The sequence below is a fragment of the Rana temporaria genome, chromosome 2, assembly GCF_905171775.1.
Source record: "Rana temporaria chromosome 2, aRanTem1.1, whole genome shotgun sequence".
NCBI lineage: Eukaryota > Metazoa > Chordata > Amphibia > Anura > Ranidae > Rana > Rana temporaria.
This window is the reverse complement of record NC_053490.1, coordinates 370,174,953-370,201,759: the sequence shown is the minus strand read 5'-3', so window position 1 is coordinate 370,201,759 and position 26,807 is coordinate 370,174,953. Positions and strand designations below refer to the sequence as shown.

The 26,807-nt window shown below is 41.7% G+C and overlaps 1 protein-coding gene across 1 annotated transcript in view; it reads left to right on the top strand.

Moving 5' to 3' along the window:
- The window catches only part of ELAPOR1 (endosome-lysosome associated apoptosis and autophagy regulator 1), a 103,430-nt gene that overhangs the window by 62,801 nt on the left and 13,822 nt on the right, over positions 1–26,807 (top strand). The window contains exons 11-19 of the mRNA XM_040337755.1: positions 7,006–7,096; positions 7,179–7,281; positions 9,133–9,273; positions 10,801–11,055; positions 15,154–15,327; positions 19,423–19,597; positions 19,705–19,801; positions 20,424–20,525; positions 22,961–23,087. Of these exons, the coding sequence (XP_040193689.1) occupies positions 7,006–7,096; positions 7,179–7,281; positions 9,133–9,273; positions 10,801–11,055; positions 15,154–15,327; positions 19,423–19,597; positions 19,705–19,801; positions 20,424–20,525; positions 22,961–23,087 (1,265 nt within the window). The remainder of the gene's footprint in view (positions 1–7,005; positions 7,097–7,178; positions 7,282–9,132; positions 9,274–10,800; positions 11,056–15,153; positions 15,328–19,422; positions 19,598–19,704; positions 19,802–20,423; positions 20,526–22,960; positions 23,088–26,807) is intronic.

The following is a 26,807-nucleotide window of genomic DNA, read 5'->3' as shown; positions in this document are numbered from 1 at the left end:
GGGCATACACCTCTGTGAGGGCCGTGTTTTACCTGCAAAGGATGCAGAGGTGTTCTGTACAAACCTGCATGCAGGCAGTCCCATTCATGTCAATTGGAATGCTGTGGCCACCAGTGTTGTCAGTTGCCCCTTTTGAGGGTAACGAGTAATCTACCTGATTACTCTACCCCTCACGGTAACGCTGTCCCCATTCCTTTGGCGGCATTACCGCAATTATATCTACCTGTGTCAGCCGTCGGCCATCCATTATTAAAAAAGCGCGCCTCCTCCTCTGACTGTTCCGTGATAGGCGGAACACCAATTTTCCCAGCAGAGCCTTTGTTTACTGTTCAGCCTATCACGGATGTCTTCTCAGCCTTGGCCTCGGATGAGAGGACATCCGTGATAGGCAGAACACTGAACAGAGGCTCTGCTGGGAAAATTACTGTTCCGCCTATCACGGAACAGCCTGAGGAGGAGGCGCAGCTTTTGAATAATGGATGGCCGCCGTCTGACATCTCTGCAAACAGGAGAAGGTAGGGAGATCGTCGAGGCATGTTTACAGATGGCACAGTGAGGCATGTTTACAGATGGCACAGTGAGGCATGTTTACAGATGGCACAGTGAGGCATGTTTACAGATGGCACAGTGAGGCATGTTTACAGATGGCACAGTGAGGCATGTTTACAGATGGCACAGTGAGGCATGTTACAGATGGCACAGTGAGGCATGTTACAGATGGCACAGTGAGGCATGTTATAGATGGCACAGTGAGGCATGTTATAGATGGCACAGTGAGGCATGTTGTAGAATATAAAAAAAAAAGTCCGTTACTTTGCTGAGTAACTAATTACTTTGTCAATGAAGTAACTGAGTCACTAACGCAATTACTTTTTCGGAGAAGTAATTTGTAACTGTAACTAATTACTTTTAAGTAAGATGAGCAACACTGGTGGCCACACAGCTGCTTCTGCTCCCAATTTGTTGTGTTCAGGGGACATGCACCTGCACCTATGTCTACTCAAAATGGTCTAGTTTTATAATACATCATGACTTGGGATCACTTGTACTATAAGGTTTAATTTTACTAAAGCTAGTCACACACAAGTAGACTTTAAAGTTTGTTTTAAGAAAGTTTGCTCTTTTTTTTTTTTTTTTTTTTTTTTTTTTTTTATTGTTAGTGGAGTCAATTTGACATTTTAACCATAGTGACAAGGAAATTAGAAGGAGCAGGATGGGAAAAAAATTCTCAAAGTTCTAACAGTGAATGTGGTTTTCATTTGGGAAACTCCATTCATTCCAAAATGTATTTGTTTTGTTTTTTTCTCAAACCAAGACGGTTTCATTGAGCATAGAAAGTAAAACATAAATGTTCCAGAGCATAACCATTACACAATCTTCAGGGTATAACACACAAAGAAGTCATTCAAATAAAGGCACTTCTGCATCACTGTACAAAATGTATTTGTTTAACCACTTAAGGACCGCCTCCTGCACATATACGTCGGCAGAATGGCACGGCTGGGCACAAGCACGTACCTGTACCTGAAGAACGGGGAGAGCTGTGTGTAAACTGTGGCGCTGTCATTGATCGTCTGTTCCCTGATATAGGGAAAGGCGATCAATGACGTCCAGCCCCGTCCCGCCCCCTACAGTTAGAAACACATATGAGGTCACACTTAACCCCTTCAGTGCCCCCTAGTGGTTAACTCCCAAACTGCAATTGTAATTTTCACAGTAAACAGTGCATTTTTATAGCATTTTTTGCTGTGAAAATGACAATGGTCCCAAAAATGTGTCAAAATTGTCCGATGTGTCCGCCATAATGTTGCAGTCACGAAAAAAATCGCTGATCGCCGCCATTAGTAGTAAAAAAAAAATATTAATAAAAATGCAATAAAACTATCCCCTATTTTGTAAACACTATAAATTTTGCGCAAACCAATCGATAAACGCTTATTGCGATTTTTTTTTTTTTTTAACAAAAATAGGTAGAAGAATACATATGGGCCTAAACTGTCGCTCTATTTTTGTTAATAGCGCAAAAAATAAAAACCGCAGAGGTGATCAAATACCACCAAAAGAAAGCTCTATTTGTGGGGGAAAAAGGACGCCAATTTTGTTTAAAAGCCACGTCGCACGACCGCGCAATTGTCACTTAAAGCGACGCAGTGCCGAATCGCAAAAACTGGCCAGGTCCTTTACCTGCATTTTGGTCCGGGTCTTAAGTGGTTAAAGGGGTTGTAAAGGAAAAAAATGTTTCCCTAAATAGCTTCCTTTACCTTAGTGAAGTCCTGCTTCACTTACCTCATCCTTCAATTTTGCTTTTAAATGTCCTCATTTCTTCTGAGAAATCCTCACTTCCTGTTCTTCTGTCTGTAACTACACACAGTAATGCAAGGCTTACTCCCTGGTGTGGAGAAAGCCTCTTGAGGGGCGAGCAGGAGGGTCAGGACGCTCTCTACTTTGCAGATAGAGAAAGGAGCTGTGTGTTAGTCAGGGCCGTCTTTAATATGGTTTGGGCCCTGGGCAAACATTTTTTTTGGGCCCCCCTCCAGCTTATTTTGGGCCTGGCTGGTTCACATGTATGTTTTGGCGGTCCTCATTTGTGCAGGTACAGCAGCCCATTGATTTGAATGGGCTGCCATGCCTTTGTTTCCTGCAGAAAAAAGGTGCATTCAGCATTTTAAAAATACAGTTGCCTTGAAATCCATTCTGCTTTTGCACCATACTACTTACCTGCAGTTCTTGCACACACAAACGCACTGTGTTTTTAAAAGCGTGACCTAAACGTCTAAAAATGCAGCAAGTTTGACAGTGCGGGAACTGCAGATAAGTCACAGCAGACAGCAGAATGGACAGACAGTGCTGTATTTCAGTGTTTGATGGGCATGGGCGTGCCGTGTGCGCAGCCTATTACATGAGGCATGCACTTTTCTTTGCAGGAAACGCAGGCATGGCAGCCCATTCAAATGAATGGGCTGCTGTGCCTGCGCAAATGTGGGCCGCCAAAACACATACATGTGAACCAGCCAGGCCCAAAATAAGCCCATCAAGCAGTTAAATACATACAGTAATGCCATGTGCTCTGAGACCTTACTCAGCCTGGACTGCAGGTCTGGTCTGTGATTTAAAGAGTTCCTCTATTTTACACATGGCATGGCGTCCCATGGTGCTAATACAGAATGGACAGACGGTGCTGTGACCCCCATGCCATGCCTTGTGTAAAATAGAGGAACTTTTTAAAACACTGACCAGACCTGCAGTGAATCATCAAATATTATAAAGACGTGGGGCACACTCTACAGAAAACTTCTATTTACAATATAGATTAGCAAACAGTGACATACCTTGAGGAGCAGGACATGAAGAAGTCAGCCTCGGGAAGAGCAAACTGGGGATGTTATAAAATCACATTCTAATTCACTTTTATATACAAGCAGCACCCAGTGGCAGGAAGGGAGAAGTGCATGTCTAAAGGGAAGCCAGGGGTGCTGTACATTTTAAAACACTGGGAAGGGAAGCAGTACTGTCACTGGCTGCGTGCCGCTGATGATTTTCAGCCTGATTTGTGGGCAGCACAGGGGCTTAACGGGCGGCAGGGCCGCCATCAGAAATTATGGGGCCACTTACACAGTTTCAGGCATGGGCCCCCTGGAGCAGAGAACCGGGATGGGGGGGGTGCTGCCGCCTTAAATTGAGAAGCAGGGGGGGGGCTGCCGCAAATGTAGAAACGGTGGGCCCTTTACAAAAAAAGAAATATAGAAAGAAATAAAGAAAAATATATATAAAAAAAGGGGTGTAGCCATCCGGGGGCCCTGGGGACCTCTGGGCCCTTTAATAAAAAGAAAAAAAGAAATAAAAAATATATATAAAACATATATTTTAAAAAGGGGGTTGCCATCTGGGGCCCTGGGGACCTCTGGGCCCTTTAATAATTTTTTTTTAATAAAAATAAATTACAAAAAAAAGGGGGTTGCCATCCGGGACCTCTGGGCCCTTTAATAAAAAATAAAAAAATATATATAAAAAAGAAACATTTATTTAAAAAAAAGGGGGGGGGGTTGCCATCCAGGGCCCTGGGGACCTCTGGGCCCTTTAATAAAAAAATATATATATATATATATAAACACAAATAAAAAAAATAAACATTTATAAAAAAAATAAAGGGTGTTTGCCACCTGGGGACCTCTGAGCCCTTTAATAAAAAATATATATATATATATATATATATATATATATATATATATATATATATATATATATATATATATATATATATATATATATATATATATATATATATAAAAAAAATAAAGAAAAAAAAATAATAATATATAATAATAATATCCCTGGGGACCTCTGGGTCCTTTAATAATAATAATAATATATAAAAGAAATAAAGAAATATATAAAAAAGGTTTTTTTATATTAAAAAAGGGGGTTGTCATCTGGAGCCCTGGGGAACTACGGGCCCCTGGGGACCCCCAGACCTCTAAAAAAAAATTGTCCCTTTAATAAAAAATAAAATAAAAATATATTAAAAAAAAATATTTTTTTAATTTAAAAATAAATAAAAAATAGGGGGTTGCCATCTGGGGCCCTGGGGGCCTCCGGGCCCCTGGGGACCCATAAAAAAAAATTGTCCCTTTAATAAGAAATAAAAATATATTAAAAAAAATATATATATATTTAAAAATAAATAAAAAAAAGGGGGGTTGCCATCTGGGGCCCTGGGGCTTGCCATCTGGGGCCCTGGGGGCCTCCGGGCCCCTGGGGACCCATAAAAAAACCCATAAAAAAAATTGTCCCTTTAATAAGAAATAAAAATATATTAAAAAAAAAAAAAAATTATTTAAAAATAAATAAAAAAAAGGGGGGTTGCCATTTTTTTTTTTTTTTTTTAAAGGGGGTTGCTTTGGGCCCCCATCAGAGACAGGGCCCAGGGCACCTGCCCCATTTGCCCTGCGGTAAAGACGGCCCTGGTGTTAGTGGCCATCCTGACACTCCTGCTCGCCCCTTCCCCCCTCAAGAGGCTCTTTCCACACCAGGGAGAAAGTGTCGCAATACTGTGTTTAGTTACAGACAGAAGAACAGGAAGTGAGGATTTCTCAGAAGAAATAAGGACATTTACACCAAGTAAATTGATACCCAACATGTCGCGCTTCAAAATTGCGTCCGCTTGTGGAATGGCGTTAAACTTTTACCCTTAATCTCCGTAGGCGACGTTTACAAAATTGTACAGGTTGCTTGTTTTGAGTTAGAGGAGGTCTAGGGCTAGAATTATTGCTCTTGCTCTGACGATCGCGGCGATACCTCACGTGTGGTTTGAACACCATTTTCATATGCGGGCGATGCTCATATATGCGTTCGCTTCTGCGCGTGAGCTCATCGTGACGGGGCGCTTTAAGAAAAATGTTTTTTCTTATTTATTTTGCTTTATTTTTTTTAGTTTAACACGGTTTATAAAAAAAATAAAAAATTGGGTCACTTTTATTCCTATTACAAGGAATGTAAACATCCCTTGTAATAGAAAAAAGTATGATCGGTCCTCTTAAATAAGAGCTCTGTGGTCAAAAAGACCTCAGATCTCATATTTGGACTTCATTTTTTTTTTTTATTATTATTATTGCATTTTTATCATTTGAAAAATTTGCAACAAAATATGTCCCTTTTAAGACGTATGGGGGAAAGTGACAATTTGACGTCGCTTCCGCCATGCAGTGATATGGAGATGGGTGGGGGCCATCGTCCCCTCACTCGTCTCCATGCACAGCAAGGAAATGGACCGGATCGCCTCCTCGGATGCCGGTGGCTCCGGTAAGCGGTTGGGGGGGCCCCTCTCCCAGCCACGGATAAAAGTGATCTTGCAGCGCATCTGCTGCAGAGACAACTTTTATCTTGTAGAGGACCGCCCACTGAAGAAGAGGATACAGGGGTTATGGTAGCTAGCTGATGCCATAACGGTATTCCACTTTGAAGACATCACGTATAATGATGGTGGGCGGTCCGGAAGTGGTTGAAGTAGTTGTAAATTCTTAAAAAAAAAAAACATACAAGACAAAGCTCTAATGAGCTAGCTCCTTGTGTATTACTTACCTCAGATCGAAGCCCCTGCAGCCACCCTCGACCCCCCCCCCTCCCCTCCGGCCGCGGACATTTCTCCCGCAGCTTACTTCCGGGTATCGCGGCTCCAGGGCTGTGATTGGCCAGACCCGTGATGACCGCCGGTAACTGCACAGTTAACTGAAGCAACGGCACGATGTGCCATTGCTTCAGTGCACATGTGCCGATCACTTCGGCACATGCAGACATGGGGATATCTCCTTAACCGTGCAGGTTTAGGAGATATTTAAGGTAGCTACAGGTAAGCCTTAATATAGGCTTACCTGTAGCATAAAATTGTTAAAATTGGTTTACAACCACTTTAAAGTGGTTGTAAACCTCAGATATTAAATATGAACAAAGCCATATCCTTCTATAGTGAGTACTTGTCTCAATCCAGAGCACTAAGTGTAATTTTTGTTTTCTGCCTTGTTCCTCTGCTATAGGCATTAGTCATTTCTGCCAAGTTTTCCTGACCCCAAGAGGTAAAAGGTGACGAGAGGGAGCTCTAGCACACAGCCTGAGATTAACTGCCTCATTTCTGTTTCTCTGTGTGCTTTGTGAGGAGGCCTTCCGCCCCAGATTTCTGGAAGCTTCGAAAAGTTGGATAAATTCTGGACTTTGTCTGTAGAGGAGAGAGGGCTGCAGTTAAACGGGTACAACATATGTAGGAGGATTGTTTTTTATCTCTATGTATCACCTGAGGCCAGTCATATCACTGGGTATATGAAAGGGTTTAAAACTACTTTTAAAAGCATTGATTTTTAATGACATTCCTCTTGTCATAGAATATAGACATGAGAATGTTTGGGCGTATGACCACATTTACCTTTTTTATGCAGCCATTTTATAATTCTATCATTCATATTCTCATAGCACCTTTCTGTTTTGTTTCTAATTTTATATTTACCTGTTTTCCAGGGTGGGAAGTTGCTGGAGAATATATTTACACTTCTGCTGCATCTTCAGATAATGATTACATGGTACTTAGATTGAACATACCTAGCTTCAGGTAATAATCCTAGCAGCATTTAAATATAGCAGCCTAATAGTTGATTGACTAAATGTCTAATTGCTTTCCCTTTTTATTACAGCTCTCCCAGCATTGCAACACCTGACAGTAATAATGAAGTGGCCCATATTTCATTTGTGTTTGATCTTAAATGTATTATCAGTTGCCAGCTCTTTTTCATGATGGTAAGTATTGGCATATTTAGCCACAAACTAATGGTATATTATCCTCTTCTTTATTATCTGTATATCATTTTTGGCCTACATTTTTCCTAATTGTAAAAATTGTTTCACAATTAAACTTGTAATACACCGATGAGACAGAATTCACAGAGCATTATGCATTTGCAGCTGCAACTGCATTTAGACACCCATAAATTACTCGACCTGTTTCAATCAGGCTTCCGTCTGGGTCACGGAACAAACGGCGCTGCTCAAAATATGGGATGACGCTCTAGAGGCTGCAGACGAAGGAGAATCTTGTCTCCTGATACTGCTGGACCTAAGCGCGGCTTTTGACACTGTAGACCACGGACTACTACTGGCTAGGCTAGCTGAAGTAGCCGGAGTCGCTGAAGGTGTTTTACCCTGGTTCTCCTCCTTCTTGGAAAACCGATCACAAATAGTGAAACTGGGGTCTTTTACTTCTGAAAAACGTACGGTATCATGCGGAGATCCCTGAGTCCCTCAGGGATCTCCCTTATCGCCCGTATTGTTTAATATCTATCTTCGCCCTCTCTTTGAAATCATCAGTAACCAGAAGTTATTTTACCACTCCTATGCAGACGACACACAACTGTATTTCCGCATCTGCAACAAAAAGGATCATTCGCTTGGACTAGAGAAATGCCTTACTCTAATAGATAACTGGATGACAAACAGTTCTCTTAAACTCAGCGGTTCGAAAACAGAACTTCTCCTGTTTCACGCCAACCGGAAAAATCACCCGCGTCTACATGGACTCTCCCAGCCATTCTGGGTAAAACTATCACCCCTAGAACCAAAGTCAAAAGTCTTGAAGTCATTTTCGATACCTACATGACAATGGATGCACAAATAGGGTCAGTAGTCAGCGGATCCCACCATCTGCTGCGCCTACTACGCAGACTCGCGCCCTTTATCCCGAAAGAGGACATTGCAGTCGTGGTGGGAACAATCATCAATTCCAGACTCGACTACGCAAATGCCCTCTATCTAGGACTCCCCAAATACCAAATCACTCGTCTGCAAGTCGTTCAAAATACGGCCGCTCGACTAGTGACCGGAAAAAAAACATGGGAATCAATCTCACCTTCACTGAGATCCCTTCATTGGTTGCCAGTAAAAGACAGAATCACTTTCAAGGCACTCTGCCTAATACATAAGTGTATTCAAGGCAACGCCCCCCAATATCTATGCGAAAAAATAAAATCATAACCCCAATCGCATTCTGCGATCCACCAATCAAAACCTACTCCAGATACCCAAAGCCAGATACAAGTCCAAAGGAGATCGAAGATTTGCAGTCCAGGGACCTCGCCTGTGGAATGCACTACCAACCACCATCCGACTGGAGTCGGACCACTTGGCCTTCAGGAGAAAGATTTAAAACCCATCTCTTCTGAGGTCAAGGGGTTCCTTACCCATGAAATGGATACAGTGCCCAGAGGCGATTCAGTTCGCATGTGTTGCGCTTTACAAGTTTCTCACTCACTTTCAGACTGTTGCTCTTTAGTGGTAGCTATCTGAGTCTGTTGGACTGCAACCTCTGAACATTACTGCTGTCCCATGTGAATTGTGTAGCCCATGGCCCTGCAGGCACACCAACATGGTGGTTATATGCCAGGCAGTTCTATTAGACATTAAATATAGCAGCCCATATTGAACCGGGGGAACTTCCTCCAGGCTCCTCCTCAGCTGGTGTTCAAAACCTCAATAACATCTGAAATAATTCAGTTATGATTACATGTTTGTTCAAATTGGTGAATTACTATCTGTTACCTTTTTATTTACCTATATAGTTATTTTCATGTAAGTTTTTGCATGATTTGATTTCAGGCTGTAAATTCAGAAATGACCTCACTGGTAGAAAGCTGGACGGGTTCTACGGAAAAACAGTCCTATTCATATCGTTTGGAGAAAAATGCTAATACCACTTTTACATGGGCATTCCAAAGGACAAGTGTTGATTCAGATGGGGTAAGTAATAATAAAGTGTAAGGCCTCGTACACACGACCGAGCTTCTCGGCAAAAACCAGCAAGAAACTCGCTGGGAGATATTTTTTTGCCGAGGAAACCGGTCGTGTGTACATTTTCGTTGAGGAAACTGTCGAGAAACTTGACGAGCCAAAAAGAGAGCATGTTCTCCATTTCCTCGACGGGAATGGAGAAAATTGGCTAGTCGAGTTCCTCGACAGCCTAACAAGGAACTCGACGAGGTAAACGATGTGTTTCGCCCATCGAGTTCCTCGGTCGTGTGTACAAGGCTTAATTCATCGGTAGGTCTTCTTTTGTATATTATACTGTACTGCATTGTTACTACATTATAATACCATGGGTTGTAAATCTGTTGTCAAATTTGTTTACCTTATGTATACATTTAGTTTGCCTTACTTTGCAATGGTAGGCACCTCCCAAGAGCCTGCAGGACAGCTCTGATTCCCTATGGGCACCCCAAAACACATGTTGCAATGCATAGGTTCCTTTGTTGCCACTGTGTTTTGGACATCCAGCTCATACATATTGCAGCCGGCAGATTACAGTGATGAATTTCCTCACTAAGCAATAACACGTTATTAAAGGAGAAAAACCAGAGCAGTGATCACTAAAGCTTTAAAAAAAATGTTTCCCCCTACACATCCACTTTAAGTGAGCTGTAGTATGTCTGAAGTCTCTCAGTCTTCTGTACTATGATGACAGCCGCCATCTCTTCTCCTGCTTCTGCTGATTCCCCCATTGCTCCTCTTCTGCTATAGGGTGGTCAGTAATTATGTAACTCCTGTGCATTATGCATAAGAGTTACTTCATTCCTGATATTCGGCTATATTCTTGTCATCCATTTCAAGTTACTTCTGTTATGTTAGAGTAACACACAGTAACAACAATTATAAAAGTTACAAGGAACAAAAGAAAATGCAAGTCGTTCACAAATTCAATGAATTACACGTCTAAAGGGGTTAATTATTACTGGGTGTAGTTATGTATATCCACATGCTCTAAGCGTCTAAGGAGTCACTGGGGAGTCACACCCTACAAAAATACATAATACCTCTGGAAGAAAGTGCAGATCAATGAGTAGAATTGCTAATTGTGAAAGGCACCAGCTTGCAAGTGTCCTATGATAATTAGTTGGTGAGATCACAAACATAATGGAGATATATATCTCCATAATGTTTGTGATCTCACCAGCTAATTATCATAGGCCATTTTTCTGTCATCCATAAGAATGAGTTTGATCGAAAGTTGGATGTAATATAACAAAGATAACAATTAAAATATTATTGCTTTTCAATGATGTGGTATATTGAAAAAAATTATTATCTACCCAGTATGAAGCTTTTATAGCATATTTTATATCCAGCTGTTAATCGCAATACCTGAAATATAATGCAATCACAGTACATACATGAATTGAATCAAGCATCACATATTAAAACCATTTGATATATAGTATACGATTTCTGTAGTAATGTATGACTACTAAAATTTTGTGTTTATCTATTTAGGGTCGGAAATATACTGCAGATATTGCAAAAATATATTCCATAAATGTTACTAATGCTAAGGATGGTGTTGCATCGTGGTGTCGGCCATGTGCCCAGGACAAGGATTCCCTGTGCATCTCTTGTCCCCCTGGGCATTACATTGACAAGAGGACCAACAAGTGCATCTCATGCCCAACTAACACTTACCTGCAATCAAACTTACCGTTTGGAGATGAAACTTGTACAAAATGTGGGCCTGGAACAAAAAGCAATGATGTAAGAGTAAATACATACATTCTGAAAATGTTGGTCAGTGGAATGTAAAAATTGTATAGAATGCTTATTATAAAGTTTTTCTTCGACAAGGTAACCGTCTGAGAGAGGTTTCTACACATCAGTGTTTTTTTTTTTTTCAGTGTACATTTTTAATATATTAGCCTAAAAAAATGTTATTTATTTTTTCCTTCACATGTATTGATTTAAATATGAAGACTGACCCTGATTCATAACTTCAGTACATTGCATATCACTAGCCTAGAACTAGTACAAAGATCATGAGTTCTAATTTTGCTTACTGCATATTTTTTTTTATGGGTCAGTGAGTTGGAGGCCTGAGACAGCCAGAGAACTAGCGTTTGCAATAATCAGTGTTGCCAACTATCGGTCATTTTCACTGGCAGCAAGGGCTATTTTACACTTGCTTCAAAACATGGTTTCGGACACGCCTTGTTAACCACTTCAGCCCCGGAAGGTTTTACCTCCTTAATGACCAGAGCATTTTTTGCGATTTGGCACTGTGTTGTTTTAACTGACAATTGCAGGGTCGTGTAACGTGGTGGTATTTGATCACCTCTGCCCTTCTTTTTTTTTTTTTTTGCTCTATAAACAAAAAAAGACTGACAATTTTGAAAAAAATATAAAGTTCTTAATTTTTTCTATAATTTTTCTATAATAAATATCCCCAAAAATATATAAAATATATAAAATATATAAAAAAACGAATTTCTTCCTCAGTTTAGACCAATATGAATTCTTCTACATATTTTTGGTAAATAAAAATCGCAATGAGTGTATATTGATTGTTTTGCGCAAAAAGTTATAGCATCTACAAATAGGGAATAGATTTATGCCATTTTTTTTTTTTTATTAGTAATGGCAGTGATCTGTTTTTTTTTTTTTTTTTGTTTTTTTTTTACCTGTACTGAGACATTGCGGCAGACAGATTGACAGATTGGCAATTACACGGTGATCAGAGCTAAAAATAGCCATTGATCCTGTATGTCACTGACAGGGAAGGGGTTAAACACTAGGGGGCAATCAAGGGTTTAAATGTGTTCTAACTGTAGGGGGGATGGGCTACCACTAACTTGACAGAGATCACTGTTCCCGATGACAGGGAACAGAAGATCCCTGTCATGTCACTAGACAGAACAGGCTAATGCCTTGTTTACATTTCCCCCTTCTGCCTCTCCTCACCGCAATCGCGGGCCACCGGCAGACATTAGGACCTGCGGGCACGCTCCCGCAGCATGCGTGCACGCGCCCGCTCTCCGCGGGATGTACGGGTACTCCCTTTTGCGCACCCGTACCATTCTGCGGACGTATAGCGGTGGGCTTGAAGCAGTTAAAGCTCTCTGAATGAAAAGTCAAAGCTCCTGTCACTAAATAAAATGGTTAGCTTACAGTCATGTTTACACTTGCTTTTGCTTGGGGCTTCGAGCAAGCTTTGCCATAGACTTCTATGGAGGATTTGAAGACACTTTGAAGCACCACTGAAGCTACATGGGATATAATGTTTGAAACAAAGCCAAAGCAAATAAAAAGCAGGTGTAAACAGGACTGTATGCTAACCATTTTAATTAAGTGACAGGAGTTTTGACTAGCGCTCTGAGAGCTTTAAAGCCTGCCCGAAGCCTTGTTGAACCTGAAGCAAGTGTAAATGAGCCAGTTAAAAATGTGGCTGAGACGCCTGGATCAGAACTGCACATGCACACACTGTAGAGTGCCTGCTACAGTGTGTTCAGGCAACGCTGGCGGGGGCATGTTTGATGGAGGTGGTGCCTGAGCGTGTTGTGTGATGTCATGGTGCAAAGGGAGCAGAGCAGCTGGTGCCTTGTGTGCGGGTCTGTGGGACAGGAACAAGGCAAGCCGGTAGCAGGACGGTCAGTTGGTGTTTGGACTGTCACTGTGATTTAGGAGGGGACATGCCATGTCGGTGAGGTGTCATTGTCATCTGTGCTGTTGCACACTGCTGTCAGTGTGCCTGCCCATTTAAATTTCTTGCCCGCCTGAGTCCTATCCCTGAGCTACTTACTATATCAAAAATAAAATGAGAAATATGTTTTTTTGCCTTATTATTTACCTTAAATTATATTGCGAATTGCTTATTCTTGTTTGTAGCCTAAATGCTGACATTTCCCATAAAACTGTAATTTTTTAACTTTTGGTAATGCCAAAAACTTGGCTGTGCCAGTAAATTTTGGGTAATGTCAGTAAATTTAAATCTGGTAGGCTTGCAACACATTGTATGGGGCTGTACCCCAACGTCCATGCAAATGTATGCAATGCCCCTGTTTCCTAATCTTAGATATAACTCCACAAAGTGCAGCGCAACCTTTTAACATTTAATATGTGTCATACATTTAACAACATCACAAAAAATGGTGCAAAACCTCATCAGCAAAAAGTGAAAAAAAAAAAAATAATCATAAAGAAAGACAGTCCAACGTCCCAATTGTGTCTCCCCACTTCTACAGGAAAGATACACACTTATTGATTCTAATCTCCATTGACAAATTGTACTCTTCACCACACAATCAAAATTAACTGCACACCTCAATGATTTGACCCCTATCTATGATCATTTTGAGGTCGGCTCAAGCATGTGTCTCTTAGGACAAAACACAGTATATGTCCCCCATTAAGAATCGCCATCCAGCAACTCATTCAATGCCTCCTATCCGACTCCACCCCAAGGAAAAATCCACCCAATTTGCCACAAAAAAACAGAAAAGGACTAAAAGTTCTTAGATTGTAAGCGCTAACGGGCAGGGCCCTCTAATTCCTCTGATACTAAATTGTATTGTAACTGTAATGTCCGCCTTCATTTTGTAAAGCGCTGCACAAACTGTTGGCGCTTTTATTAATCCTGTATAATATTATTATATATTATTATTATGCTGTGTTTTTTTTTTTTCTTTTTACCAGATAACAAAGTAGACATACTTAAAGCGGTGGTTCACCCTAAAAATGACTTTCCCCTATTACACTGCCCCCCCACATTAGAATACGATTATGCCTATAATTTTTTTTTTTGCTGCTGTACATACCTGGGTACAGCTATTCACCCGTGTCCTCCAGGTTGCGAGTCCCGCGGGAGTGGGCGTTCCCAACATGGCGGTGATTGACGTTTTGACAAAAAACCGAGCTCCCCCCGTCGCGATTGGCGAAAGGAGCCGAACGGCGAGTCAGCGCTATACTGCGCCTGCGCATCGCCGTTCGGCTCCTTTCGCCAATCGTGACGCGGCTTGCGCGACGGGGGGGAGCTCGTTTTTTTGTCAAAACGTCAATCACCGCCATGTTAGGAACGCCCACTCCCGCGGGACTCGCAACCCGGAGGACACGGGTGAATAGCTGTACCCAGGTATGTACAGCAGCAAAAAAAAAATTATAGGCATAATCGTATTCTAATGTGGGGGGGCAGTGTAATAGGGGAAAGTCGTTTTTAGGGTGAACCACCGCTTTAAAGGAAGCAACACATGAGTGTTTTAGATGGCACTCAATGCACAGCCAGCATTCCACACTGTACCAGTCTCTCACATGATGACTGCATCAGAATCTGTGGCTCCGCCCCCTGCACGTGTTACACTTGGGATCTGGGCTTCATCAGCAAAAAATCCCGTAATTCTTACAGGCGGCCAAGCCGCAGATGCCAATACTGTCATTACGCTTGGTGATTGGAAGCAAGAAGTGTGCACCTTTCCTTTAAAAGTGGGGGACACAATTGGGAGGTTGGGCTTTCTTTCTTTCTTTCTTTCTTTATTTTTATTTTATTGCTTTTTTATTTTTTGCTGTTGTTTTGCACATATTGAAGGTTTTTAAGGTTGCGCTGCACTTGGTGGTGTAGTGTTGTATATCTTACTGCAGATGTCAACAAGACTTGAATATGCAACCACATAGCTTTTATAGTTTAGCCTTTTGGCCCAGTAAATCAATTCGAATGCATTTAAAAAATCATAACTTTTTTTTTTTTTTACATTGCAAAATACTAAGACACAAGTAATGTCCCTTTTTTAAAATGATGCCTGTTCTCTTATTTTATGCAAGGTTTTTTTCAGTATTTTCTGTTTTATTTATGATGTTTTACATTTTTAGGCACACTCCCTGTGTTTTCATGATTGCAAAATGACTGTATCAGCAGGAAGAACAGAACTGATGTATGACTTTACATTACTTTCAAATGTAACCACATTTATTGGAGCTCCCAGTTTTACCGCCAAAGGACTCAAATACTATCGTCAGTTTAGTATAAGCCTCTGCGGCAACAAGGTTTGTGTGATCTGCTGTAGTAGTGATTTTTTCCTTTTTTAATTAGGTTGCTAAAGGCCATCTCAAAGAATTTAGCTTTGAAAAATGTGCGCACTTTTTTCTTATTCAAAGTTGTCCTCTTACCATACAAGAAATTTAATTTTAGGAACATAACCTATTGTTTGGGAAAAAAATATATATATTTATACTGCCCCATGTCTTAGGTGCCAGGTACTAGTGAAGGTTACAATCTTTATTTTCTATGTGCCACCACCTCACCTAGGGCTATCAGCCATATACAAATTTCTCAGCCAAATATATGCTCAGTTGTCCTAAAAGAAAATGTTTATAACCAACAAACATTAAGAGAAGTTACCGTATATACTCGAGTATAAGCTGAGGTACCTAATTTTATCCCCAAAAAATGGGAAAACGTATTGACTCACGTATAAGCCTAGGGTGAGAATGCAGCAGCTACTGTAAGTGGAAAAGAGGATCAACAATGCCTCACTGTGCCCATTGCAGCAAGTGACAAGTCACCAGTGCTAAAAACATAAAAAATAAAAAAAAGTGGAAGAAAATCGTATGGATGAAACGGTAAAAAACAAACAAGATAGTCCAGCGCTCAATGGGTTATAAAAGCAGAGAGCTTGCAACAGGACACAAAATATGCGGACACTTTATTAGCTATAAATCATAAAACAGCACTCCTGTGAATAAGCAAATAAGGAATGGGGAAGGAATGAAATTAAAAATCTTACGGTGTCACCAATTTAATTTCATTCCTTCCACATTCCTTATTTGCTTGCTCACATGAGTGGTGTTTTATAATTTATAGCTAATAAACCGTCAGCATATTTAATGTCCTGTTGCAAGCTTCCTGCTTTTATAATTCATTGAGCGCTGGACTGGGGATCTTGTTTTTTACTGTGCCCATTGCAGCCTCACTGTGCCATACCTGATGAGCCTGTTATGCATTCAAGTCAGATGGCGGCCATCCATTCCAGTCAGTGTACAAAAGCCGTGCCGCCTCCTCGTTCTCGTCCGTGATAGGGGAACGTCGGTGTTCCAGCTATCGCAGACATCCTCTCGTCCTCGTCCGTGGGACGAGGAAGAGAGGACGTCTGTGATAGGTGGAACACTGAACACAGTCTCTGCTGGGAAATTGAGTGTTCCCCTATCACGGACGAGAACATGGAGGAGGCGCAGCTTTTGTACACTGACTGGGATGGATGGACGCCGTATGAAAAACTGGCTTCTAATGGTGTAAGCTGAACGTGAATTCAGTTTATATCTATAGCATGATACTTGTGCACCAGACTTCCATAGGTGGTAATTTTACTCCATCTGATTAGCAAACAACTGCTCTTCTTTATTAATCATTAGTAGTTCAACAAGGCAACAAAAAATATGTGGTATAAAACCTATGGCCAGAATAGAGGGTAGGCACAGAACTTTTGGGTTGGGATTGTATCTCATTTTGACACCTCCTTTTAAAACAATAACCTACTTGTTCTTTCAGGTTTCCATATATGTGGCTCTACATGCTGCAACTTACACAAATCTTTTTAGACAATACAACATGCCTCTGCAAACTATAATTAAAGTGGGAGGTTCTGAATTGCAACATTTTAGTTTATTGAAATGCTCTGTTTTGCAGTGTTTGACATTTTCAAGTTAGTTTTTTTTTTATTATGCAATTTATCATAAATTTCCAAACCTGAAATTCTGGTTATACAAGGAAAATGTAAAGGCAGAAGGGACCAAGAAAATTGTTTTTTTTTTTTTCTGGTACAGCACATAACCTGATATGAATTTTGCTTATGAAATTTCTTAATCTGAAGATTGTTGGACACTACATATGTTTGTGAGTCACATTGAGAAATGAGGGAAGGTTGAAAAGATTGTCCTAAATTATATTGTACTCTTCTAACATGCTTTAACTAGTGTACAGGTTAAAATGTGGTGACTTAAGATGGCAATAGATGGATCAAAACTGGCCAAATTTTGATCCATCTATGGTGGTTAGCGTTTTGAGAGGGGCCCTCTTGAATGGGACTGTTGGTAAATTTTTGTTTGAACAGCACTGCAGCCAATTGGATGTAGTTCGGTGTATTCTGACAGCAGCAGAGTCCCCACTGTCAGAATGCAATAGCACAGTGGGGAGGTGCTTGCAGGCCCCATCTACCACGCTTGTGCGAATGGAGGAATTCATCATTTATTTTTTGCTCAGCCCACTGGCTGATTGGAAGAACTGAGTCATCTATGGCCAGTTTTAGAGTAGAGCAGAAAAAATATTTTCAAATGAATTGTACATGAAATTTTTTAAACTAGAAGGGTAAACATTTTTTTCTAAGCTGCTCATTGTCCTGTCTTTGCTAAACACCAAATTGTGCTGTGAATCTGATTTATCTTCAGTTTTGAATTTCTAAAATGTTACTGACCATTGGCATTTGGCGATTGAATGACAGAAGGCAGGGTTTATCATTGGGAGGGGGTAGCTCTTCATCATAGGTTAGTAAGAAGTAAAGGCCCTATATTCAGTCTGGGCCAGGGACTTAAAAGTTCTTCAGAGAAACCAGGATCACTGAGAAGACCAATGCAGGCACTTATAGGCACCACACTTTATCACAGTTTTGCGTTCTTTAAATAAAGTGAAGAAAATAATATTTTAGTTGTATTTTTACTCCTGTCCTCGTACCCCCTAATAAGCCATGTTTGCAGGTCAATGGCTTGGTATTTTGGACAGCTATTTTATCTAAGAGAAATTCCCAAAACATGGCCTATTGAGGGTACTTGAGGACAGGGTTGAGAACCACTGACCTAAAACACATCAGATGGTCGTAGACTGGAGCAATTAATTTTTGTCAAGTACAGGTGATGACTGGCATATCTACGGGCACCCTCAGATTTGAAAAAACATTTTACTTGATGGATCTTTAAATTGAAATGTCTAATACTTGGATCCTGACCTGGTCTAATGCATTCAGTTCTGGAGCCTGTTAAATCTGCACACATGAGGGTTTAGCAAAACTCCTTTGGGACTCATTACAAACCATAATTAAAGGCCCAATAACACACACTTGCACAAATAACAAAAGTAAGAGCTGCAGCCTGTATCTTAAATAAATAATTGGCACTCTACTGTGATTTCTTCCATTGGTTTCACATCATTACCATAACTATGTTACAGCAACTATATTGCATTACTGTGTAATGCACATTTTTCAAGAGGTGCACAAAAGGTACAGCAAGCAGGATGCAAAGAATCGAAACTGAACTCAATTGCCCTACCCAATACCTATCATCAGGGAATGGCGGTGCTGAGCTCCGACATCTGCAAGTCGCTCTAGTATCAACCAATATAAATACATCAAGCAGGAGATTTCAAAATATACATGACCAAAGTGAAAAGGTCCAAAGATTCTAATGAAACGACATACCTCCCAACTTTTTGAAATTGGAACGAGAGACACCTATTTGAAAAAGTATGGCATAGGATACACCCCATTAAAATGTGATTTGAAAGGGACTCTAATGTATTCTTCTTTGTGTATTGATCTGTTTACATGTATGAGCCTCATAAACGTTGCATGTCTGCTGCAGCACTAAAAAAACATGTCTTTATAGTTGTATAAAAAAAACAATAAACCAATCAATACCACTTCCACCTAGATCAGGGGTCTACAAGCTTTCTAAGCAAAGTGCCAGTTAACTGTCATTCAGGCTTTAGAGAGGCCAGACTGTGGCCAGTGGGATTAGATAGCACCCTGGCGGCAGTAGGAGTAAACGATGCCCCATTTTAGTGGGAGAAACTTGCCCCATTGTTGGCATTTAGGGAAGGAATAGTGCCTTTATCATTGGTGTCTGTGGGACTAATGATGCCCCATCATTGGTGTCAGTGGATAGAATGGTACCTTAAGGGCCAGATAATGGCAAGCAAAGGGCCACAGTTTGGAGGCTGCTGACCTGGATGCAACTAACATTTTTAGACTGATTTCTCACAACGTATGCTACAGATTCTGTTGACACAGGTTTTCCCATTTTATTATGTGTATGCACATGAAGTAATGTCCTTTTATGTATCATGCTGTAAGTGTGAATTTATTCTTACAGGGTAAGAAACTGGCTACGTGTCTTCAAAATGTATCAGATACTTGGGGATCAGATATCGAGCCTGTGCATTCTGTTGCCTCCTATGTTTGCCAGTCTATGTATGTGCCTTCAGATTCACTTGGTCACAAGACAGTGATGACTACACAACCAGCAAACCTCGCTGATCAGCTCATAGGTTAGTTTGGTGTTAAAGGCTACTATATTAAACTGCTAATGGCTGAATATATGAGGGATAGGAAAATCTGCAGATACACATTCAACATCTCTATCTTCTATTGCCAGGTGTCACAACAGATATCGCTTTTGATAAAATCTCATCTCCAGTGGATCTTTTTCCTGGAGAAAATGTAGCCATAAAAGACATCATATTCTATTACAGGTAAGCGATCCACAATCAAATGTCAAATATATTAAACTGTAAAATGCGGATTAACGAAATGTGAATAGGTAATTTTTATTCCCAAGATCAAAAGATAGAAAAAGTAAACTCCAGTCTAAACCTTCTTTCCTAATTTTTTTTTTTCCAAAAAAATCGCCCATTCAGATGACTGATATGAATTGCTTCCCTTCTATGTGGTGTGTGTGTGTGATTGATTGAGATATATATATATATATATATATATATATATATATATATATATATATATATATATATATATATATATATATATATATATATATATATATATATATATATATATATATATATATAATTTAATTTATTTTTGTTGGGGGGGGGGGGTAATCTAGCAGTAGAGCTAATAAGAATCATTGGCTTCTTTATGGTTTCTTAATAGTGACAGTTCTGCTATATACTACGTTGTAATTTAGTTTATATATAAATAGCAGTGTCATATGCTTAGTGTCAGTGTGTAACATAATGTATTCCGTCTGTTTGCCAATACTGGGAGCTTAACATTAGGTATTTTACAGACTCAAAGGTATGCTTATTTTTCTTTTCTTTTTTTTTTTTTTACACTAATCTCTTCATAATCTTACAGGTCAAAAGAGGTTACACAGTCCTGTATTTCTGGACGGTCTACTACTATCCGGCTTCGCTGTAATCCACAAATTGCTAACATACAAAATATATCTGTGCCAAGGTAGGAAATGTTCTTTACATTTTTATTTACAGTACCCATACAATATGAATTTGAAACTGACTGCACATGGTTCACATTAGCTACTGTAGCTATATAGTTTAAATATTTACAATTTAAATGTAGCACCTGGTTACTTCCAAGTACCGGTGCTTTAGAGGGGGATCAGAGAGTTAGTTGGCTATGATCCATGATAGGTGGCAGCAGTGGAGTTGAGGTTTGGATGCTTTCCTCAGCAGCCTATCAAGGGGGTTTCTCCTCGCTGTGCATGCTGGGGGAGGGTATTTGAGACAGACGCCATTGATCTGGGTTCTTCTTCTTCGACTGCAGCACCCACCTTTAGGGGGACTGCATAACGGCGCCCCGGCAAAATGGCCTTCCAGTTTGCCTTGAAGCTCATGGTCAATACAAAATATATATAGAGAACACAGCTCACTGGCATAGTGCACTCTTTCCTGATATCTGCATGGTACTGAGTTGTGGTCTTGCTGAACTGCTCCTATATCTGCTCTTATGGCTAATGTGTAAGGTAGTGGTAAACCCCAAAGTTCAGTGTTGGGACCCTTACTTTTTAACATTTAACATTTATATAGGTTCTGGGATTAAAAGAACCAGTCTTTGTAGATGACACCAATCTATTCAGTGGAATAATGTCCTTGCATGAGGTCTATAACTTACAAGCCGACCTCAATGCACAGTTTAATTGGGCAATTATGTGGCAGATGAGGTTTAATGTTGATAAATGTAAAGTTTATGCACTTGGGCGCTAAGAATATGCATGCATCATACATACTAGGGGTAGTACAACTGGGGGGATCCATGGTGGAGAACGATCTAAGGGCCAGATTCACGTAGAATTGCGGTTGTGTAACGTAACCCGTTTACGTTACACCGCCGCAAGTTTTCAGTGTAAGTGCCCGATCCACAAAGCACTTACCTGTAAACTTGCGGCGGTGTATCGTAAACGCGTCCGGTGCAAGCCCGCCCAATTCAAATGGGGCGGGGTACCATTTAAATTAGGCGCGCTCCCGCGCCGGACGTACTGCGCATGCTCCGTTCGCAATTTTCCCGACGTGCTTTGCGCGAAATTGTGGCTGCGCGACGTGTTTGTGAATCGCAACGTGCGTAACGTACTTACGCCGGGGAAAAAAAATTCAAAAGCGACGCGGGAACGACGGGCATACTTTAACATGGTGGAGTAATTTTACACCATGTTAATAGCACCCCTAACTTTGCGACGGGAAACTAAGACTTGCGCCGACGTAACGACGGGAAAAACCTTTGTGGATCGCCGTAACTGCTAATTTGCATACCCGACGCTGGAATACGACGCGAACTCCACCCAGCGGCAGCCGAGGTACTGCATCCTAAGATCCGACGGTGTAAGTCAATTACACCTGTCGGATCTTAGGGCTATCTATGCGGAACTGATTCTATGAATCAGCCGCATAGATAGAACAAGAGATACGACGGTGTATCAGGAGATACGCCGTCGTATCTGTTCTGTGAATCTGGCCCTAAGTGTTTTGGTAAATTTTATAAGCTTAATTGCTTGCTTTGGAAACCGCAGTTTGGCATTGCATGCAAAGTCCTTTCTTGTATTAAGTTCATAAAAAAGATATTGGGGAACTGGAGAAAGTGCAGATAAGAGCAACCAAACTGAGAAGAAGCATGGAGGAGCTCAGCTATGAGGAAAGTTTAGAGGAACTAAATTTTATTCTCTGGAGGAGAGGAGATTAAGAGGGATGTATTCAACCTGTATAATACATAAGTGGTCCATATAGTGAACTTGGTGTACAGTTATTCACTTTAAGGTCATGACAGAGAACAAGGGGACACTCTTTACTTCTAGAGGAAAAAAGATTTAATCTTCAAATATGGAAAGGTTTCTTCATGGTAAGAGCTGTGAAAATGTGGAATAAACTCCCTCAAGAGTAGAGTGCTTTAAAAAAGTACTGGATTCTTTGCTAAATGTACATAATACAACTGGATACTAACATTTTATAGGTAAAATTGATCCAGGGAATATCCGATTGCCTCTCGGGGGGGGGGGGGGCTCAGGAAGGGGCTTCATTGCACCATTAGAATAGTGCCCCCCCCCCCCCAAATAACAGCCCAGAAATAATGCCCTGACACACCCCAGACTCAAGAGGCTGCAGGACCATTCACAAAGTTCAGCACCACTCACACATGTATGGGGAAGCTGCTGTGAAGCCACAAGGAGTCCCAGCTGGCATGCCAGTGTCGGTGACCCGAAGACCGACTTGGGAGAGGACAGCACTGGATCCCGGGACATGTAAATTTCCCTATAATAAAGGTCAGCAGTTACAGCATTTGTGGCTGTTGACTTTTTACATTTTTTTACAGACTGAAGAGCATCTTTAATGTGAAGAAATAGCTAATGGATCTGACATAACAACACAAATTTTGTCTTCCAGGCACTGCCCAGAAGGAACTTGTGATGGCTGTGTATTTCATTTTCTGTGGGAGACAGAAAAGGCGTGTCCTCTTTGTACTGTCAATGATTACCATATCATCACAAGTGTCTGTCAGCATGGAATCCAGGTGTGTCATCATAAACTCTTTTGATTATGTAGATTTTTTTTTTTAATTGCCTTTACACAATATTTTTTTTATATGTATTTAGCATTCTCTGATTTGTGAAAGTTAGTTATTCATTACAGATGTTTAAATTGTGTTCCAATTTGTTACAAGCGCATTTGAATCAAACAAACTGCTTGCTGTTATTAACCTGAGCATGGCCACTCTTTGATCTATTCAGAAATCGAGTGTGAAGAAATAACTATACTAAAATGTTATATATATATATATATTATGTTTTCAGTGTCTCCTCAGTATTTGCTTTGCTTTATTTAAATAATAGGTCTGATCTCCTTTTATTAGGAGTAGTATATTCATATGATTGTGAGATTATGTTCAATAGGAATAAAAAGGGTGGGGGTTTAGTGTGACGGTATTGGTATGATATCCCCGTCAAACAGTCCCTTCTTCCCATAACAGAACATCACAGAATCATCCACACATGAGCCAAGGCTGAATGCTGGAACCAGACAGACTTTAATAGTATAACACAGAGCTTATATGTAATTTCCAAAACTGTTACAATGACAAATCTCCGCCCCCCTCACACTGGGGCTTCCATACAGATCATGGGCAGACATTTCGGAGCCGATTCTGAAAACACATTTTCTTTAGATAATGACATCAGTGGAGTTAATTACTAGGTGTAACAGAATACATTATCTAGACAGCCTGACCACAATGAAGCAATCAGAATAATTAACATGATCCCCTTCTAATAACAGTAAACAGTAACCACAGGGCTTCTTCACACAACACACTAGACCATTTACCCTTTGAACTAGGACTGGCTGAGGAAAGGTCATTACCATATCAACAGCCTGTTAGCCGAGGAATGAGTCACACCTGAAATCCTCTAACACACACACACAGCATAACGAGCAGGGAGAATTAAACTGAAGCATCCTTCACAATGGCCCCCCTTTTTCTCCCTGCTCCGGCAACCCGGTTGGACCTTCCCTGGTCCAGTAGGGTTGACGGGTTCAGAGCTTTTAGTCCGAGGTTAACTCCGTTTGGCGTGACTGACCTCCCTTGGCAACTGCTTCAGACTCAGGTATGCCACCGGGTCGTCAGATCACACGCCGGTCAGTCCCCAAGTCTTTGTGCGATCTGCAGAGTCACCAGAAGTCAGAGTGAAGACGGCGAATGGGTCAGTGCGCCGCCGTCTAGGTGTCCCGCTATGGGAGGGGCAGGTTATGGCTCTGAAGTGACAATCACAGGAGATTCATAAAAAAAAAAAGGAAAAGTTATATTTGTTGAAATGCTGTAGCACTGGTGCTCAGAGTTCGGGGGGGGGGGGAAATCAGTGCCCCATAGGGTCAGCCACCCTCTGCAGCCGCCGGTTCTCCTCTTTAAGCTTCTCCAGCTCCATCTCCAGTCCATGGAGCCTGGGGGGGTCAGCCTGCTGTGACCTCAGGTGGTTGTTCTCCTCCTCCATGCGGCTTATGCACTCCTCCAGCTCCATGTACTCACGGATCAGCTCCTGCTTGCTCATGTCCTGCAGGCTCTCCACGTGGTCCTTCATCATCAGGAACTGGGTGGTGGTGTAAGGGGCCACCGGTGGGCCCTTGGCGAACATCTCGGCCCGCATCTGGGACGCCCGCTGCGACTCCCTCTCCTCCAGTCGCTTCTTCTCCTCCCAGGTCAGCTTGTTATACGGCTTCCAGGACCTCTTCTTCTTGGAGGGTGGCCGGCGGTGCCTCTTTCTGCCCAGCTCCCTCCAGGGCCCCTCCGGCTCATGGCTGTCGCCCATGACCAGCTGACAATGGTGTTCCCTGTTGTCCGTAATAACAGATTGTACCATGAGGGCTTCGTAAGGGGTGCCCAATGGTTCTTCCGGACCCAGCTCCTGGAGATCCCAAGCCGAGTCTACACAATGGGCTGCTGCTGGTGGGCGGTACCCAGGTTGAGACCAATTTGACCTGGTGTTGTCATTCAGGGGGCAATTCTGCTTGAAGTGACCCAGCTGTTTGCACCGGAAGCAGCGTTGTTCGTTGTCCTCCTGGCGTGGATAGCGAGGGCTAGATGTCATCGGTCTGTCAGGAGGTTGGTATCTAGCGGCTGGTGGGTGTGAGGGCGCCGTTGGTCGTGGAGGTTGTACCCGTGGTGTGATCTGGTTTGTCTTGCGAGTATCCGCATATGCATCCGCCAATTTCGTGGCCTCTGGTAGAGTCATGGGCCTGCGATCTCTCACCCAGTCTTTGACGTCCATCTGGATGTGATTGTAAAATTGCTCCAGGAGCATTAGTTGCAAAATGTCCTCTGCGGTGGTGGTCTGGCTGCTGTTATCCCTGTCGGCCTCTAACTGGGTTAACTGGCATGCCCATTCCGCGTAAGAGTCTTCCGTGGTTTTGCGTGAGTCCCTGAACTTCTGTCGGTGGGACTCTGGGGTTACTGCATAACGAGCCAGGAGCACTTCTTTAACCCCGGGCGTAGCTATGGATATCCTGATCTGGCACGGTCCGGAAAGCATCAGAAGCTTTGCCTGACAGTTTGCCTGACAATATTGCAACCCACTCTCCTCTAGCTATTCGGTGCAGGTTACATTGTCTCTCAAAATCTGCCAGGTAGTTGGCAATTTCACAGTCCTTTTCATCAAAAGCTTTAAAAGCGCTAAACGGAATCTTCCTTGCGTCTGCTATGCTGTACTCACTGTTTGGAGAATGTGCGGCTGCTTGTTGGACTGCTGCCAGTTTTAACTGTAGCTCTGCGTTTACTAACAGGTCCATCACTTTCAGCACCACATCCGCCGTTGGGTTCGGACCGAACCATGCTAGCTTCTCTCTCATTAGCTTGTTGGCTGGCGATTCCTCTTCCTGAATCACTGGTGTCTCCATCTCTTGTACTGCTGGCGTTGCTGCAATCCCGTCCTCCTGGTCTAGCTCCATTAATTCTGCTATGATGACCCGCTTGGTTTTGTTGCTAGCAATCCTTCCACGAACTTCCAGTAGTTCTTCCAGTGTCTGCTTGGAATCCGGGTGTAAAGGGGAATAGAAGGGAAAATCCCACTGCTGCCAACCAATTGTGATGGTATTGGTATGATATCCCCGTCAAACAGTCCCTTCTTCCCATAACAGAACATCACAGAATCATCCACACATGAGCCAAGGCTGAATGCTGGAACCAGACAGACTTTAATAGTATAACACAGAGCTTATATGTAATTTCCAAAACTGTTACAATGACAAATCTCCGCCCCCCCCTTACACTGGGGCTTCCATACAGATCATGGGCAGACATTTCGGAGCCGATTCTGAAAACACATTTTCTTTAGATAGTGACATCAGTGGAGTTAATTACTAGGTGTAACAGAATACATTATCTAGACAGCCTGACCACAATGAAGCAATCAGAATAATTAACATGAGCCCCTTCTAATAACAGTAAACAGTAACCACAGGGCTTCTTCACACAACACACTAGACCATTTACCCTTTGAACTAGGACTGGCTGAGGAAAGGTCATTACCATATCAACAGCCTGTTAGCCGAGGAATGAGTCACACCTGAAATCCTCTAACACACACACACAGCATAACGAGCAGGGAGAATTAAACTGAAGCATCCTTCACATTTAGCATCCATTCAAAGTTTAACTCCACCTTTTGCACTATGGTACATGTTACACCTACTTTTAGGATGTAACGTGGTGTAACGGCACACCACCCCCAAACTTTTGAAATTT